The sequence below is a fragment of the Girardinichthys multiradiatus genome, chromosome 19 (genome assembly GCF_021462225.1).
Source record: "Girardinichthys multiradiatus isolate DD_20200921_A chromosome 19, DD_fGirMul_XY1, whole genome shotgun sequence".
Taxonomy (NCBI): Eukaryota; Metazoa; Chordata; class Actinopteri; order Cyprinodontiformes; family Goodeidae; genus Girardinichthys; species Girardinichthys multiradiatus.
Genome location: NC_061811.1, coordinates 37,418,048 through 37,438,307, shown reverse-complemented (window position 1 = coordinate 37,438,307; position 20,260 = coordinate 37,418,048). Strand labels below are relative to the sequence as shown.

Here is a 20,260-nt window from a genome sequence, read left to right as displayed (position 1 = left end):
TAAACATAATTCCAGATATTTTGCAAGTCATTTTTCCAACTTTTTCTCTTATGCATAAAGCACTAAGTAAACAAACCAGTTAATATTCTCATATATAACCTTTGGAACTCACTGTCTATTGCACAACACCTACATGCAGATAATTAACATTAGAAAAGGTCACAGTGTGGCCTTAGAATATACATCCTCTAAAATGCCATGTATGTTATTTTTCTATTCCCTCTTATTTAGTCTCACAGTGAAGATTTCAGGATTAGTCTGGAGTCTTGTAGGTTTGTCATAGGAAAATGAAAGTGAACCCCTGTTTTTAATTTAATTTTAAATTTGTTTACGTATTTTGTAGGTATATTGTAGTTTTCGGCTGAACTTTCATTCTGGCTTTATGTTTAGTAAAGTGGAATCTAGGGTGTTGTATTGACCACTTGAGGTTAAATTAGAAGTTTCAAACTTTTTAGAGACTTGATTATTTAAATATTAATCAGATAAATGTAACCTAAATAAATACAAAAAGCAGTTTTCAAATGATGATTTCATTTTTAAGGGGGAAAAAAGCTCCAAACCAAGCTTCAGTAAAAAGCTCCTAGGGGCGCCTCCTCCAGGGGGCAGCATAGATAACATCTCCAGTGGGATCTTCTTATGCCTGTAAAATGGTACTCTGGACTTATATAGCGCCTTTCCAGTCATATCGACCACTCAGAGCGTTTTACACTAGAGCCACATTCACCCAACTGCAGTCACCAGCACGCACACATTCATACACAGATACGCAGATCGGTAAGCAAATTGAGGTTAAGTGCCTTGCCTAGAGGCACAACAACATGTGGCAGGAGGAAGCTGGAATTTGACCCACAACCTTTGTGCTGCCACTGATTCCCACTTAGCCACAGTCGTTTGTAGTGTTGGAAAGCATTAGGACTGTCCAGATGAATTTATTTCTTGTCAAAAAATAACATTTTCTTTCTTGAATGTTTGTTACGTGTCCGTAACAAACTCAAAGACAGCCGGCCTTCCTCCTTTGGCAAAAGGGGAAAATATGACAGACCGTCAGCAGTCGACTGGAACAAAAACAAAGAGGAAAATTTTGTCTCCTTGGAAAACCTCCGTGGGTTTTTCTTGGGTTACGTGTTAAATCCATGTCTTCGATCGGTAAAGTAAAACTCGCAGGTCTTCCTATTCTTGCAAGCTTAACCCGTTGAGTTTCTCATGAGTTTGGCCAGTGTGCAGAATTAATGAAAACCCACATGTGGTTTCTTCTCCAGAATGATGCGCCTCCATTGCGTAGTAACTGCGTTTCCAGCAGGAGAAAAAGCAATGGTGGGGCGTCTCCCGTGTCCTTATATAGCCCAATGTGACATCAGAGCTGCGATGCCCCTTCCTATCAGCTGCAATTCCTGCTGGGAGTTGTGGTAGCAGACCATACTGGGGTATATAGTAGCAGATGACACTGGGATATATAACATATATAACATATATAACATATATTTACCCATTTACACCACTTACAACATGCAACCTGAGAGCACTCAGACCCTCCCCACCCCCCATCCATAGGCGCAATCCACTACAGCCATCCCGCCAGGCCCCCCACCAATCTCCACATGCACCTCCCAGATCCAAGGGGAGAACAGAACCCTAGAGACTCAGCAATCAAATTAGTAAGGAAGGAGTGAAACATCACACAAGCAAAAAATAATTGATTGCAAAAGGACTTTCTGGATTACAGATCATGCAGCGGTAGAAATGGGTGTAAAGTTTGAATCCGATGTAGTTGGGAGGTCTAGGTGGAGAAAGAAAACATCAATACTACAAGATAAAACGTTTAAGGCAGTATTAGCTGAAGACTTAAAGTTTTTTTTTTTATATAAATACAGGTAGCACAGAATACATCTCGTCAGTCTGGGAAGCTTCCAAAGCATATGTGAGGGGAAAGATGATAGCGTATTCTGTAAAAAGGAAAAGAGAAAACATTACCAAGATTAAATAATTAGAAACAGAAATTAAAAGAAGGGAGAAACAAATAGCAGAACAATTCCCTCAATCACAATATCAGGAACTTTGCGACCCTAAATATAATTTGAATGGAATCTACAACCAAAAGATAGAGTATGCTCTACATAGGCTAAAATCCAAATTTTATGAGGGAGGGCAAAAAGCTGGGAAAATTCTAGCGAGACAGGTAAGAGAAAAACACAAATACAATCTCATGTATTAAACAAGGGAATAAATTGGTAACTTCAGCTAAAGATATAAATAAAGTGTTTGAACAATATTATAAAAACTTACACACATCATTAGTACTGAGTGATAAACAAAAGTATCAGCAGCGTTTTTTTTCTAATATTAAAATGTCCCAACTTAACACAGATCATGTAGAAAAACTGGAGACTCTTATAACTGAAAGAGAAATAAGAGAAGCGATATCACCCCAGGTTATGACGGGTTGCCAGTAGAAAATTGTAAGGAATATATAGACTTACTTGCCCCGATTTTATTGAAGGTATATCTGGAATTTCTAGAGAAAGGCAAATTACCACAAAAATTTAATGAAGCTTTAATCTCCCTGATTCAGAAAAAGGATAGAGACATATCAGACACAGCCAACTACAGACCTATCAGCCTGCTCAATGTAGACTACAAAATACTAAGATACTATCTCTACGCCTGGAAAAAGTACTAGTAACTATTATTCATGTTAATCAATCTGGTTTCATGAAGAATAGATCCTCCTCAGATAATATGAGGAAATTAATCCATTTGCTTTGTTTGGCAAAATCTAAACAGACACCAATGCCTGCCATATCACTGGATGCCGAGAAAGCCTTTGACAGGGTTTAGTGGAGCTTTCTCCTTTCTGCCCTGTCACATTTTGGATTTGGTCATGGCTTCTCACAGTGGATAAAAATAATTCACAAAGAACCCAAAGCTGCGATAGTAACTAATGGGACTATGTCATCTTTTTTTGGCCTTTCTAGGGGGACTCATCAGGGATGCCCCCTAAGCCCTCTGTTGTTTATAATATTTATAGAAACCTTAGCTATACAGATTCGGGAGAACAAAGGAATCACTGGTGTACAAAGTGGGGGAGACGATCATAAATTATTACTGTATGCAGATGATGTATAGGCCATGGTGTCGAAACCAGTGGAAAGCTTGGCCAGATTTAATGGATACCATTCAAGCGTATTCCAAAATATCAGGATATACAATCAACTGGAGTAAATCAGAATCCATGCCAATGACACCAATGTGCCAGGCGTACATGGTAGAAAAGTTTAAATTTAAATGGGTCCTGAAGAGCATGAAATATTTGGGAATACAGCTTAGTCAAGATCTAGAGGATCTAGTCAATCTGAATTTTAAACCAATTCTACAAAAAATACAAACAAATCTAGAAAAGTGGGATAAAATACAACTTACTCTCTGGGGGAAGATTAATGTTATTAAAATTATGGTTGTGCCAAAAATCTATTATTTATTGATGATGCTACCAATTATAATACCGCCTACAATTTTTAAAAGGTATGATGACCTGATCAAACAATTTTATGGGGAGGGAAAAAACCAAGAATTAAAATGAGTAAACTATGCACCTCTGGGGAAAAAGGAGGGCTTAATTTGCCAGTCCCAAGACCGTATAGATTGGCATTTGAAATGACTAAACTGGCTAAATATTGGGGGGAAATAAATAAAAGACCAGATTGGATGGATATTGAGATGGATATATGCTTATCATTTAGTCCTAGAGAGAGGCTATCCCAAAAGGAGAGCTCAGCAAACCCAGTCCTTATGCATTCCAAGGATGTTTGGAATAAAGTACATCAGATATACAAAGTGCTTCATAATCTACTTTATGGCTAAATCCGTCCATTTGCATTGGGAAAAAGCCTATATATTGGAGACAGTGGAAATCAAGCGGTATTTCAATAATAGGAGATTTATTTAAAGATGGGCTATTTAAAACATTTGAAGAACTTCAATATCAATATAAGCTGAAAGGGAAACAACATTTCTGGAAATACTTACAAATTAGAAATAGTAGAAAAACCAAAATTCAAACCGACTTTGAGAACCCCATCCTAGATTATTTAAAATTACCGCAAGAACAAATTACAGCTTCAAAATTTTATAAATTGACCAAACATTCAAGCAATGAAAAATCTATGAATATTAAATTGTTGTGGCAAAAAGATTTGGGATTAAACTTTCTTTTGCAACAACCAATCACAGCTCTTAGAAGACTGCATCACACCTAGCAACAGGGTCAACCACACCTCCTCAATAAGATAGAAATTTCTGTAGTATCCTCTCTCAGAGTTGCTCTCAGCAGCTAGCTGAATCACTCGTAAGCTAGGTCTCTTTGCCAGGAATTTTAGTTAGGAACTAGGAGCTCTCTGAGAGCATTCTGAAAGTCTTTGTGAATATGGGCCCAGATCTTTAGAGATCAAGTTATTTTAGTTGTCTTCACTGATTAATGTTTGCATATCCAGACTGCAACGAATAATCAGGACTGCAGAGAGAATAATCAGGGCTGACCTTCCCTCCATCCAGAACTTATACAAGTCTAGGGTCAGGAAAAGAGCAGCTAAAATCTCTGCAGACCCCACACACCCTGCACATAAACTGTTTAGAGTTTTACCTTCAGGCCGGCGCTACAGAGCACTGTTCACTAAAACCAGCCGCCACAGAGACAGTTTCTTCCCCCAGGCTGTTTCTCTGATGAACATTCAATAGAGTACAGAACAACAGCATACAGATGTTGCAAATGCACCTTTTTTATTAGATATGTGTATATTGTACATTGTAAATTGTAAATTTGTATATTCTGTAATGCAAAAACAGAACAAAAGAGCAAAGTGTACCGGAGTCAAATTCCTTGTTTGTATGCACAAACTTGGCAATAAAGCTGATTCTGATTTTCAACATGTAGGTCATCCTTCATCCACAAGGGGGTGCTGCATCACCCTCTGCACCCCTACTTTCCATGCCTTTTTGACTTGGGTAATCTGCCTGATAAATAATGAATCGGAATTGTTTGTCCTAATAACGATGTGGTAATGTTGTTAAAGCTGGTTGAAAGGAAAACAGCCACCAGTGAAACGTCCAGTTTATTAAAGTTCCTGTTTACTACTGTGGGAACTCCCCACACATTGGAAGTCTCTGTGGCTACAGTACAGGTCCCAGCTGAGACCAATAAATATATTTGAAAACATTTTATGTTTTGTTACACTATGTGGTCTGAAAGTGAAAAACTCTTAGATCAGCTAGAGATATCCAGGTCATAGGTCACCATAATTTCCCATTTACATAAAGGCTAAAAATGCTAAAATGCTACAGAGATCTTGCTAATGTGTAAGATTTAGGGGTTTTGGGTTTTATATTGACTTTTTTCTAGAGCAGTCCTCAAAGACTATAGTTTGAGGACTTTTAGATGTGCCTATGGTTCCAGCACACCTTAATCTGTAGGCTGAATTACCTCCTCAGTATGCAGTCAAGTTCTCCAGAGTCCTGCTATTGACCTAACTATTGGACTCAGGCGTGTTGAAGCAGAGACACATCTAAAAGCTGCAGGACACCTGCTCTCGAGGCCTGGAGTTTGACACTGGTGCCTACAGTATAAAAATTTTTTATTGTATTTTGAGATGCATCAATGAATTTATTATTGACTTCTGATCTCCAGTTTTTGTAAAGCTATGACATTGAAAACAGGGCTTTACTTTATATTTTACAAATATAATATTATTAATATTATTTTACAAAACATTTTTTATTAGGATTCAGCCTCCCAACATCATGGTCTCATCCACAGGTCTGCGGTGTGAGCAGAGGAGGCAGTAACTTTTCCTGCCGAAGATCTGATCCAATGATATGCTTATAGTGCAGAGAAGGGTATATTATATTCCTGGGATCTCCATGAATGACAGAATCTCCATCATATCCAGTCTACCCTCATAATTTATAGAAGTTAAGACAGTTTTCTTCGAATAAAAAATAAACAGGTGCACATCACCGTGGTGAAATAATTGTTCACATCTGTGTATCACAATCACTGCAGTCACTCTAACAATTTGTCACCTTACAGAAAATAACAATACCACACCATAGGAATTGGCAGCAGACAAAGAATGAACAGAACACAAAATCAAACTGAACAAATTTTAACCAGTTAATGATGGCCTTTAGAACAATACTATCATTATTTTTGGGACCCTGGTAAACCTTAATAACTGTATTACTCCTTACCCAAAAATACAGTTTTATTTCACTTCTTGCATCTCTGTGCTTCCTACTGACCTCATGGTAAACACTAATTTTATTCTTTCAGCCTGAATGAACTAGAGATGTCTGGACATGTTACAGAAAATACAAACTGTGTTTTGCATTTTCGACTCATCCAGGACTTATGTACTGCAGAGTACATAACACCCGGTCTGACTCTATCTGTGTCAGAGCAGGTATTTACATCTCTCTCCTTTCTATTACTTCTTTTGAAACAACAGCCAATTTCTTGGTGCATCTCTCTTTTCTCATTGAGTTTGCTATTGTTCTATTCAGCTGTTTACACAGACATAATGTGGAGCATTTATTTAGTCTTTTTATTGCTGTCATTGGTGCGAGTTCTCCAAGAGATTCTTAAAGACTTTCTCTTGGTAATGGTTAATTCATTTTTTTAGTAAGGGATATTTGTAAATTTTTAATGAAAATTGTTTTTTTATCCTAAGTGTGAGCAGAGATGTAACTCTTTTGCTTCATTTAATCCCCTGAGCACCATGAATATTCAACATGAGTGTGCTTCTGTCTCTTGGGTCACAGGTTGCTGGGAGGCAGCTTTTGCTCGTCCCACAGGCAGACATTCTGCAGGGAGAGGAAATCCAGTTCTTTGCTTTTAAATCAGGGAGTTTCAGAGAAAAAGGAACATTCTGTTTCTGTGGGTTAACACTGAAGATATAAGCATTTGTGTCAAGCTTTGGTCACAAGATATGCTCTCATTAAACCCAGACACTGTTCTTGCTTTGCAAATTATTACGGTGTTGTGGGATGAGTGGCTGAAAAGGGCTGGTTCAGAATACATTCATTAGCTCAGACCAAACTCAGCAAGTATATAGTTTATTGGGTTTGTTTGGTTTAAAACTCTGTTAGCGGCCATTGGTTCTTTATGTTTCCAAGATGAAACTAGTTTTAATACTGTCTGGTTCATATAATGATACATCCTCCACATTGTTTAAAAAAGGATCTTCTAGTGATGGTCTTTAGCGTTACACATTTTGTTATGTCCACCCCACATGGTTATTTAGTGTATGTATTTACACTGACCAGGCATGGCATTCTGGCCACTGACATATGAAGGGTAAATACTGATTATCACTTTGTTATAGCACTCTTAGTGTTAGGGAGGGATGCATTTGGCAGCAAGTGAACATTGTGTCCTCAAAGCAGATCAGGCAACCAATGCAAAGACCTTAAAACTTGAATGATATGAGCTCTGCTTTTTATTTCCAGTTAAAAGTCTTGTGTAAGGTGATACATTGCATCTTAAGGTGATACATTGCTTTCTCTTGATACATGGAAAAACTGGGGTGTTTCCAGTCTGCAGTGTTAGGTATCTATCACAAATGGTTCCCCCCAACACACACAGACACACACACACACACACACACACACACTTGTTTTGCTATATGTAGTGAGGACCATCCGTTGACTCCCATTGACTTCCATGGATTTTCAGTCATTTTCAACCCTTTCTATGCCCTAACCCTGACAATAACCCTAAACCTAACCATTATCAGTGCATGCCTAACCCTAACCTTAACCTAAAGTCAATTCACACCTTAGTCCTAAACCTAACCGTTAGCAAAATAGGTCGTGAGGACCAGCAAAATGTCCTCACTTTGGTACAAACGGTCCTCAATTTGATGGTGAAATCGGGAAAATGGTTCTCACTGTGATGCCAAGACAGGAACACACACACACACACACTCTCGTTTTGCTATATGTAGTGAGGACCATGTGTTGACTCCCATTGACTTCCATTGATTTTCAGTCATTTTCAACCCTTTCTATGCCCTAACCCTGACAATAACCCTAAATCTAACCATTACCAGTGCATGCCTAACCCTAACCTTAATCTAAAGTCAATTCACACCTTAGTCCTAAACCTAACCGTTAGCAAAATAGGTCGTGAGGACCAGCAAAATGTCCTCACTTTGGTACAAACGGTCCTCAATTTGATGGTGAAATCGGGAAAATGGTTCTCACTGTGATGCCAAGACAGGAACACACAGACACACACACACCTTCTCAAATCTAACATTAAATAAAGATTGAGGGTAGGTCATCAAAGCAAAAATAGTGTTCATGGTTTACGCTGGTTTGTGCTGCAAACCCTATTGTTTATGCAACTGTAATATTGGAGGTATTAAAGTATAAAGGTCATTTAAAGATAACAAAGTAGCATAAACCATGAATACCAATTTAGAGGTTTTGGCAGGTCACCCAAGATCTCCTAAGAATCCAGTCTAGGACCTTTTGTATAAGCTGCATAAACAAGGCTGATCAATAGAGGCCTGACCTCATAGCTTAGAGGACTTAAAGGATCTTCTGCTAACATCTTGGTGCTAGATACCATGGCATACATTTAAGATTCTAGTGGATTCTATGCTTCGATAGGTCAGGGCTGTTTTGACAGCAAAAGGTAAACAAACAGACTATTAGGCAGGTAGTCATAATGTACTGGTTTGTATTACATGTGTAATATCCCGTCCTTACCTTCAGTACCAGCATGTGAATGTCGTATTCCAGTAGCCAGTGATCACTTAAAGGTAAAACACACTGTACCTGCCATGTAGGATGCTGAATCGTTAAGAAGAAATGTATAACCCAAATCACTATTTAACTACTCTTACCAAACTGCTCACACACACACAAAAAAAAAAAAAAAAATCTTTATTATGGTTCTTTAGGCTCATTGAAAACAGTTGACTAAAGAAGAAAACATTACTTAAAACGATTGGCTCACAGTTCGAAAAATAACAGTTTAAAGAAGTTTTGCTGAGCATTCAGCTTGGTAATTGGTTGCAGAAAAAGCAGAAAGGCAGAGATAATTTAAAGTAAGTCTCAGCCCTTTATTCCAATGACTCAGAGTTTTTTAACTCTTTCTTCCTTTGATATTGATCATACTGCATACTCTATGTACATCTTCATTGGCTTATTGCTCATTGGAATCTTTAGGCTTTATTCTGGGTGTGCAGTTTTTCCTCTCCAACATGAATTCTAAGAACATTCAGAGCTGTCTGTTGTCCAACGGAGTGGGACTTGATTTTGCCTAAAATAAGATGTGGTGCAAGAAAGTGAATGCTGCTATCCCCACAGCTCTAGGGATGTTTAAAAACGTAGACCTTTTAGCTTGTTTTGCAGGTGGTTGCAACATTACTATCGTTGAAGGGGCGGTGCACCCCTCCAATAAAATGACAGGGGCAATGCTGAACATAAATTTATGTTTTTTCCTGCACAATAGCAGGTCACAAGAAAAAGTGATTAGTAGCATGTGGACCAAAACACTGAAATCTGGGTCTAAGCAGATCGTAGCAGATATACATTATATCAGGATGATTTGGATAAGTCATAAAAACAAAGGTCAATAGTAAATATTTAGTCTGTACAAAAACTTGATGTATTTTTCCATGGAAGCTTGTTATTGAACTAAAAGATGAGACATTTTGACATTATAACATGGTTATAAGATAAAACACTTTATATTGGGGATTGTTGTTGCTACTAAAACCATTTTATGAAAAAGCCTAGTTGTTGTATTCTCAGCCTGTGATCAGCCTGTTCAGCACTCAAAGAAATGACAAAAATAAAGAGCTCCATCTCAGACCCTAAAGGCCTTAATTTTCATATTAAAGGTTAAGGTCCATGGCAGGATAACCAGAAGCACATTGAATAATGGGGTTTGGTTGGAAGAAGAGAAATTAAGATAAGGGAGCATAAGTTAGGTCTGACAATTAAGTTCCAAAAATATTGCAATGCTTCTGCAACAATGTTGTTTGGACCAAATAGAAACGTTTGGCCAGAATGTGCAGCTCCATCTTTGGATACAACAAAATCTGTCATATTAGCTCAAGGACTTTGTACCAGCTGTTAAGTATGGTGGTAGAGGAGTCGACAATGAATTTCTCATGGTTATCAAAGTATTCTAGACTTAAATGTGAAAGGATCTGTCAGCTGTTGCTTGGCCCAAAATGAGTGATTGCAGACTATAACCAGACTTGATCTACTGTTTTTCTTGTTCATCTGCCAGAGACCAGCTTTCTCCTGGGAAATGCCCAGATTGTGGAGTGGCCTGTAGTGTACAGCAATGACGGATTCTGTAAGCTGTCGGGCTTCCACAGAGCAGAGGTCATGCAGAAGAGCAGCACATGCAGGTAAAAATCAGTGTTTCTGTTAGCCACATCATGCTTTACTATAGCTTTACTGAGACATTGTTATCAGTCAAATTATGTTAAATTGGGACTTAAAATTACCGGTAAACATTTAGCACCAGGAATATTTCTAATTACGGTGAAATAACCAGGATTATGCTTGGACTGGAGCAGTTGGCCTGCCTGGCCCGGTTACCAGGCTGGTCCTTGTTTCTCTCTTGTGGACTGGCGGGCTGGGCCTGCTAGTGCTGACCAGATGGTTGGGCGGGCTTGGCGGTGTGCTGCTCTGCTGGCTGTCATGCCCGGGGGGGGGGATTGGGGTGGCGAGCTAGAAGGTGGCATAGAGGGGCTGCAGCGTGTGGGGTGGGGGGCTTGTATCCTTTTCTTGGATGTGGGGTCACCGGCATTTGGATTGGCTGAGCGGCAATGGTAGAGCTAAGCAGGATAATGTTTCTCCCTGGGCTATTGTTACAGTGGCAGTGATGTGTTGTGTTTGTGGGGGGTGTGGTGGGAGACGCCAGCCCTGGGTGCTTGCCGCTGACCGGGGACCTCTTGCCGGGTGAGTTTGTCCCGTCTTGGTGTGGGGTTGGGTGTTCTGTTGTGGGCGCGGTGCTCCTTGTTGTCTGCCTTGTTGCGCCTTGGGCAGAGGCTGGGGTTGCGCAGGGCCCCTGCCTTGCCGTCGCTGCGCTCAGTGTGGTATATCTGTGTTCTGGTTGGGGTTGGCCCTGTGGGGAAGTTGGGGTTCATGGGGGTGGGCCGCTCATGGGGTTGAGATCAGAATTCATAGGGGGGTTGGGTCTGTTCCATCCGGTGGTGGCTCTGGCTGGCAGGCTTGTTTGGACCAGGTAGAGCCCTCTTTTGTACATGGCCCCCTCTCTGGATGAGGATGGGGGTCGTTGGGGACTGGGGTCAAGGTGTGGGGTCGCGGATGGGCCAGGGTCGCTAGGGTTGGGGCGGTGACTCCACTAGTCTGGGCTGGAGGTGGGGCGGTTTGCCTGTCTCCTCCTCTGGAGGGCCTTTGGATGTCTATGGCTCAGATCCCCTCCGTATCTGTCCCAGGTCCAGGGGGGGCAGGTCTGTGGCTCCTCACATTCGCTATTGCATATTTTTATGGAGAAACCTTATATACACAAGCGCGCTCACACTCAGACCCACAGGTGTTTAGATTCAGGTGTTAACGGATACACAATTGTTCTGTGCACTTTTTGGGAAAAAAGGCGTTATGTACGTTTCTGCAGGTGTAGAAGCAAGCAGGGTGTTATCTTGTAATCTCTTCATCCTTCTTTCTCTCCTCTATTCTTTTCTGTTTCCCTCCCTTTTTCCTTTTTGCCCCAGCTTTCTCTCTCTTTTGTGCATCTTATTTTTTTATTTTCATTTCTGTCTCCGTGTCCGTATTGAAATAATCCCAAAGCAGTTTCTAATAAAGTTTCTTTCATAAATATCAAGCAGAGCTTTAAAGCTTTAGCTGTAATGCTCCACTTGTTAAAGTAAATCTTTTGGGCTTTTTCTTGGTACTCAGACAGCAATTTTTAGCGCTACTCTGCCAGACAGGACACGGTTTAAAGAAGGAAAAAAAAAAAGAAATAACCAGGATCCATTAGAGTTCTTTATTTAATCTGCAAAACAGGTCCATATTACTAAGTTCTTAACTTATTTTTTTATATAAGTCTAATTCATGAAACCCGTAATTATATAAAATCATTATATACTGATTATATACTGATGTATTTTTCATTGTTTTTAGGGTCATATGATGGTTATGTTTTACAAATAATAAAAACACAAAATTCAGTTTTTCAGAAAATTTGAATATTACATTCGATGAATAAAAATCATTTTTATTTACAGAAATGGTGGCCTAACTATGGCCTATGTAAACATGTCAATTAAACCGCTGGCTTGACAGTTCGCTGACACCCTCTACATAAAGGGGAATCCACAACAGGTCATTGCTAAAGAAGCTGGCTGTTCAAAGAGGGCTCTATCCAAGCATGTTGATGGAAGGTTTAGTGGAAGGAAAATGGGTGGTAGAAAAAGGGGCACAAACAACAAGAATAACATTGAGAAGACAGTGGAGCAAAGCTCATTCAAGAGTTTGACGAAGAACAGGAGCTGGAGTCAGAGCTTCAGAAGCTCCCACACACAAACAAATCAGGACATGAACAACACCTGTCATGTTCCTTATGCTGAATCACTCCTGAACCCGAGACATCAACAGATGTTCCCAGAGTCAGGAGGAGGAGTTGAGAGGCTTAGAATTCAAGCTGCTTAAGGTCCAGTGTGAAGTTTCCACATTCCACATAATTTGAGGAGCCATGTTATCTGCTAGTGCTGGTCCACTGTGTTTTATGAAGTCCAAAGTTAGCACAGCCATCTTCCAGAACATTTTAGAGGACTTGCTTTTAACCACTTAACAGCCACCCTGACATCATGCTCAGCAAAGTCAGTGGTAAGAGAAAAATGTCTGTTCCTTTAAAAAGTCTGGAGGGTTATCACCATTCAGTGACTGTCTGAAATGTATCCAATTTAGAAGTGCCAGGGGAGCATTGACCAGCTCAGATTGAGGACGGTGTCATACTCTACTGTCACTCAGGGCTTTATAAAATCAGACTCCAAAGGACGAATCCTCTCCTCTAAAATCTCGCCAGGGGTGATGGCCTTGCACAGCCCGCAGCCATAGAGACTCACTTGGAGATCAAGCTGAATAGAGAAACAGATTTATCTGCACACTCCCTTCTGAGGAGGACACTGACACCACTGATGTTCTCAGACATGACACCAGGAGGATCAAAGAGTCTGATACCTGGAGGTCACAGGCTGCTGTCCAAGGGATGGAAAACAGTAGCCTCTAAATGCAATCCTGGAGTATGTTGGATCGTTAAACTGCTGTATGATGGTGTGACTTTGTTACAAAAGTGCAGCTATATTGTCATATCATGTAATAGCATCACAGTAGCAGCTCTCTGCAGCAAAGAAAAAAACATTTTTATTTCAGTGATTTATGCTCTGACATTCTCAAGCTCATACATAGCTCATACAACTCATACATAGAGATGTGCTGATCAGAGTTATGTGTCCAATTTCTGATTTTCAGTTTTTGGGAAGCTGTGACTTACTTATACAGATTTTTGCTAAGTTATATATCCTTTAATGAACTTAAATGTAAGAAAATGTAAGAAAAGCACTAAAACAAACTATTTCTAGCTTTTCTGGCCCTGACAAATTAATAATTATTTAAAAAGGATCTGAGGTGACACTGTGCCACTGAGTTGCTGTGGGTTCAGTCAGTTTTTAAAACAAAGCCACAATAATTAAAGATTTGATATTTAAGACTTTCTCTAGGCTCTTGCCGTAGTAATTTGAATGGTTAGCATTCATAGTTACTAAAACCAAAGTTTCCGTGTGTAATTTGTAGTGAATTTAGATCCTTGACTTAATTCTGAAATTTCCAGAAATCTACCAGCACTTTCAGATTTAGCATGCTCTGTGAGAGATAGATATTGGAATTCTAAATGGATAAAACAGAGCAACTGCCTTTTTTCTTTACTTTAGCCTTGCTATTACAGTGCATCCAAGTGTTTACAGCATTGCACTTTTTCCACAATTAATTATGTCACAACCTAAAACTGAAACACCTGTCATTTTAGTGTGGGAGGTTTCATGGCTAAATTGGACCAGCCTGGTAGCCAGTCTTCATTGATTGCACATTGCTCCAGTAAGAGCAGAATATGAAAGTTCAATTAGCAGGGTAGGAGCACAATTTTGCTCAAAATATTGAAATGCACACAACATTATGGGTGACATACCAGAGTTCAAAAGAGGACAAATTGTTGGTGCACGTCTTGCTGGCGCATCTGTGACCAAGACAGCAAGTCTTTGTGATGTATCAAGAGCCACAGTATCCAGGGTAATGTCAGCATACCACCAAGAAGGACGAACCACATCCAACAGGATTAACTGTGGACGCAGAGGAAGCTGTCTGAAAGGGATGTTCGGGTGCTAACGCGGATTGTATCCAAAAAACATAAAACCACGGCTGCCCAAATCACGGCAGAATTAAATATGCACCTCAACTCTCCTGTTTCCACCAGAACTGTCCATCGGGAGCTCCACAGGGTCAATATACACGGCTGGGCTGCTATAGCCAAACCTTTGGTCACTCATGCCAATGCCAAACGTCGGTTTCAGTGGTGCAAGGAGCGCAAATCTTGGGCTGTGGACAATGTGAAACATGTATTGTTCTCTGATGAGTCCACCTTTACTGTTTTCCCCACATCCGGGAGAGTTACGGTGTGGAGAAGCTCCAAAGAAGCGTACCACCCAGACTGTTGGATGCCCAGAGTGAAGCATGGGGGTGGATCAGTGATGGTTTGGGCTGCCATTTCATGGCATTCCCTTGGCCCAATACTTGTGCTAGATGGGTGCGTCACTGCCAAGGACTACCGAACCATTCTTGAGGACCATGTGCATCCAATGGTTCAAACATTGTATCCTGAAGGCGGTGCCGTGTATCAGGATGACGATGCACAAATACACAGAGCAAGACTGGTGAAAGATTGGTTTGATGAACATGAAAGTGAAGTTGAACATCTCCCATGGCCTGCACAGTACCAGATCTAAATATTATTGAGCCACTTTGGGGTGTTTTGGAGGAGCGAGTCAGGAAACGTTTTCCTCCACCAGTATCACGTAGTGACCTGGACACTATCCTGCAAGAAGAATGGCTTAAAATCCCTCTGACCACTGTGCAGGACTTGTATATGTCATTCCCAAGACGAATTGACGCTGTATTAGCCGCAAAAGGAGGCCCTATACCATACTAATAAATTATTGTGGTCTAAAACCAGGTGTTTCAGTTTCATTGTCCAACCCCTGTATTTCCTGAAGCCAGATTATGACGTTGGAGATTGCGAACTATTAGATTGCGAACTGCGAACTATTAAAACATGCCTTAGATGAATGGCGCCACTGGCTCGAGGGCAGCCCCTTCCTATCATCATATGGACAGACCACAAGAATCTCGCTTATCTGCAGTCAGCCAAATGCCTTAATTCCCGGCAAGCTTGTTGGTCTCTCTTTTTTGCTCCAGATTTAACTTCACAATGACCTACAGACCTGGTTAAAAAAAATATCAAACCTGATTCTCTCTCTCGACAGTTCTCCCCCGGTGATGATGAACCCGAGCCTGAAACCTTAGTTCCCCAGTCATCTGTCATCGGTTCTCTCACGTGGGACATTGAAGGGTGTGTACAAAGGGCATAGGCTGATGAACCAGATCCTGGAGGAAGTCCCCCAGGTCGTATCTATGTGCCGTCCACAGTCCGATCTCAGGTGATTCATTGGGCGCATGCATCCCTCTTTTCGGGCCATCCTGGGTCTAGTTGGACCATAGCCTTCATCACAAGGTATTTCTGATGGCCTACCCTTAACCGCGACGTTGTGGAATACGTCAAAGCCTGTTCTATCTGCGCCCGCAATAAAAACAACCACCGAGCTCCTGCTGGTCTCCTCCAGCCCTTATCCATCCCCAGTCGACCCTGGTCTCACATTGCCCTTGATTTTGACACTGGTTTGCCTCCATCCAACAATAAGACTGTCATTCTCTCAGTCATAGATCGCGTCTCCAAAGCCCTTATCAACCTCACGGAACTACCCTCAGCCGCTGCCACTGCTAAGATCCTCCTAAGAGAAGTTTCCAGAATCCACGGATTACCTACAGAGATTGTTTCTGACCGTGGCCCTCAGTTTATATTGCAGGTATGGAAAGATTTTTGTTCTCTTCTTGGAGCTTCTTCAAAGCTTTCTTCCGGTTTTCATCCACAGACTAATGGTCAGTGCGAGCGGCTGAACCAGGAGATGAAGACCACGCTAAGATTTCTCAGTACCCACAACCTACAAACCTGGAGTGAGAACCTGATCTAGGCTGAATATGCTCACAGTTCACACATCTCAGCTGCAACCGGACTGTCACCATTCGAGGCCTCCCTAGGCTATCAACCATTACTCCTTCCATCTTCATGTCCAGACACAGTAATTCCCTCCATTGGAACTCATTTCAACTGCTGCAAGAGAGCCTGGGAAGCAACCAGCTCTATGAAAAGAATCCCAAAACAAGCCCAACGGGCAACCACCACACTATGTAAAACAGAGGGCAATTATAAACATTATAAATGTATACAATTATTATGGCATTATACATAAGCAACAGCAAAATTATGCTAAACACTTTAACCATGAAAATTTTGAATAACTTAAATTCTTTGAATAACTTGTACTTTTAAACTCTGATATAAAGAAAAATCAATTTTGCATACATAATGGCAAAATGACAGTAAACATAGTCCATTAAAAAACTTTCTTCAAACTGTTTAAAAGAAAAGACCCATGAGCCAATTCAAACAGGCTCAGTGTAAAACCATCTTTGTCAGAAATCACATATGTAAAAACGACATTTACCTGGACTATAATACATCATTGCTATTTTCCCCACTTACTGCAACTCATTCTCCTGCTGTCACTCTGACCTCCGGCATGTGTGTGTTTGGGGTCTGTGTCAACTCGGGCAGGTGGTGCTCCTTCCCCCCCAGCAAGGTGACATTCCACGTCCCTAGAGCCAGCCTAAGCATCCGGGGATCGGGCCGCCGAGGTCTCCAGGTTTGTCCGCCGCCCAATCCTCTTTGCACTGGTCCCTCACAGTTCCCCCTGCAGGTGGTGGGCCCACTGGGGGATGGCCTCGCATCTCTCGTTCGGACTTGGCCCAGCTGGGTCCCTCGAGGAGCAACCTAGCCACCAGGCGCTCTCCGACGAGTCCCGACCCCAAGCCTGGCTTCAGGGTGGGACCCCGGGCTCCGCCGTACTGGGCAACGTCACGTGCCTCAATATATTAGTCCTCATGAAGGATTCTTGAACCGCTCTTTGTCTGACCCGTCACCTAGAGCCTGTTTGCCATGGGAGACCCTACCAGGGGCATTTAAGCCCCAGAAAACATGAAATAAATTTTATTATTTTCTCATCTATGTAAATGACGTTTTTAAATTGTACTCTCTCTCTCTGAGACACCCCTGAGGCCCCATTGTCATAATTTCTTACATTTCTAAAAAGAAAATTGGTATAAAATTGATTTTTTTAGATTTTAATGGAATGGTAAAACCCAAAAAAACACGTTTATTTATTTTAATTTTGCTGTGAGGTATCCCATCATTTCATAAAAATATGTTCCTTCTTTCATTAACCTGTTGTTTCACTTCCACCTTTCCAGCCTTTCATTTCATTTCGTCTGTTGTTCTCCACTGAACCATTAGTTCAGTCTTTACTAATAAACACTTTCTGTAGAGAAATAGGTGAAAACAGGACTCTCACCTTTTGTCCTGTTATCAATACTATTACAGTTATTAAGAATTGTATACATAAAGTGCTATGTATGTATTATATTGAGTAAAACTGTATCCTTGTTTAATGAGTTTAGTTTATATATTACATATTACATGTAGTATTATTCAGGAAAAAAACTGTTATCTAATTAATGATCCACCTGTGATTAGCTATAATTTACTTGTTATTAATTCTGCACCTTTAAACAACCCAGAGCTGTAGAGCTGGGAGGCTTACTTTTGCTCTTTCTACTCTGTCTCACTGGCACCAGGAGATATTTCCTGGTTTATTGAGCAACACCTGTTTCTGTCTAGATGTAGAATTGAACTATAGAACTGGCTGCAGCCATGAGATGCAATGTGGTGATCTGAAGGACCTTTTAACGTGTTTAGTAACTTTAAGATTAAATGCTTTGATTTTGACTAAGGTAATGGATCAGATATTTTTCACATCACGATGCAGATCCAGCTAGAAGCTCACAGAGAGGGTTCCTACTGTTTTCTATCACGGCCAGGCCACTTAACTTTACCTGTAGCTCAGGTGAAAGTCCCTCATCATGACCCTGATGATGCTCATTAGTGAACCTCCACATGTCTTGCTGGGTGAATCAGTGATTAGCGATAGCTTGCAATTAGCCCATTCTGAGCCAGCTCTCAGATTTAACACTGGGTTAAGCCGCTCTGCGTCCACCTGTTCCTGGGCACATGCACCCACCAGGCTCCCACCCTAAGGTTGGCTCCACAGCCGCACAGTTTTATGCGCTTAGTGTAACTTTTCGGGTAATTAATGAGGCAGGCAAACACTCCTGGACTGAACAGCCATTGGACAAATTGCCAGACTGCCTGAATTGTGCTCGTAGTTTTGCAGTTGTGGTACTGCGTGTGCGCAAATAACCACTTTTTGTCTTCTTTTCCTTAGACTTGTTGTCAGGTTAGGTGGAGCGGGGAGTGATTATATGGAACACAACAGAAACATATCTGGTTATTATTAAATAAAAATGTAAAGTCTGTCATTTTGGGGCTTAATGCATCTTTTGAACAGACATGAACTCCTAAATGTCATCTTTTGTGAGATTCGGGGCTGTTCTGAAAACATCTGGAGCTTCAGCACCATGAGGCCCAGGTGGCAGGCCTAACAAGGCACCTGGGTACCACTGTATTTAGGAGCTAGTCAACATGCACCGTCATTCAGTGTGTCTGCGTGTAGAGCAGGTGCGAGCGGCAAGAAACACAAATCACCAGCTAACTTAACAATACATATATATGTACCTCATTTTCATTTTTAAAAGGGGTTGTTGACCAACAGTGAAAAATCGTTCTCTCTCCGCTTTGTTGAGAGTGCAACCACTCTCAACAGCGACTGAATCAAAAGAACAGCAAACAGTGAATGCTTGGTGGAGAAAGCGGATTGGGTGTTACCAAGTTTTTAGGAGGGGGGTGGGGGTACATTAACAGATGGTGATGTTATTTTGCTGGCAAAAGAAAAAGAAAATCAATGCAGGATATATTTGTGAATCGGAATGATGTTATTTTATTGGGGGGGTTATATTGACTGGATCAAAATTTTTTTGGGGGGTTCATAACCCCCCTTTGCCAAAAGGCATCTGAAGGACTCAGACCATGAGAAACAAGATCTTCTGGTCTGATCAGACAAAGTTTGAACTCTACATTGTGAATGCCAGGCTTCATGTTTGGAGGAACCAAGCACTGCTCATCACCAGGCCAATACCATCCCTACAGTGAAGCTTGGTGACAGCAGCATCATGCTATGGGGATGTTTTTAGCAGCAGGAACTGGCAGACTAGTCAAGACAGATTGAAAGATGAATGCAGCAATGTACAAATACATCCTGGATGAAAACCAGCTACAGAGCGCTTTTGACCTCACACTGGGGGCACACAACCAAGATGAGTGGTGGCCTAGTGGTTAGGACAGGAGGTTTGTGTTCCAGAGGGGACACAAGGGGCCAGGTTTGTATCCCACAGATTACCACTCTGGGTCCCTGAGCAAGACCCTTAGTGCCACACAATGGCAGCCTGCTGTTCCCTGTAAGGGATGGGTTAAATGCAGAGGGCAAATTTTGTTGTAATGTACATGTGCAATGACCAATAAAGATTATGATTATGATTATGAACAAGACATACCAAATTGAAAAACTAAAGTGAAAATCCAGCAACCTATTAAACATTCTGGCAAATTTTTAATTTGAGCCATTGTGCACGTTTACCAGTCTGATGGTGTTTTGTACAGTTATACCTCAGTTAATGTTCATGTTTAAGTACTAAACATTTACTATAAATATGCAGTTTATACTGCACATTAAACATGGATAGTAGTAATAATGTCAAACTTTTCTGTAAAAGCCAAGTTTTACTTATTCATCAAAAGGACCATCTTCAAATCTGTGTTTACGTTTGGTAAATTTGGAACAAAATAGATGCAACAGTGTACATTCAGGGATGTGGCTAGTCT

At 41.0% G+C, this 20,260-nt stretch overlaps 1 protein-coding gene across 1 annotated transcript in view; it reads left to right on the top strand.

The window, feature by feature from the left end:
• Positions 1-20,260, top strand: part of LOC124885089 (potassium voltage-gated channel subfamily H member 5-like) — a 375,126-nt gene that overhangs the window by 19,502 nt on the left and 335,364 nt on the right. The window contains exon 2 of the mRNA XM_047393285.1: positions 10,298-10,421. Coding sequence (XP_047249241.1) covers positions 10,298-10,421 — 124 coding nt within the window. The remainder of the gene's footprint in view (positions 1-10,297; positions 10,422-20,260) is intronic.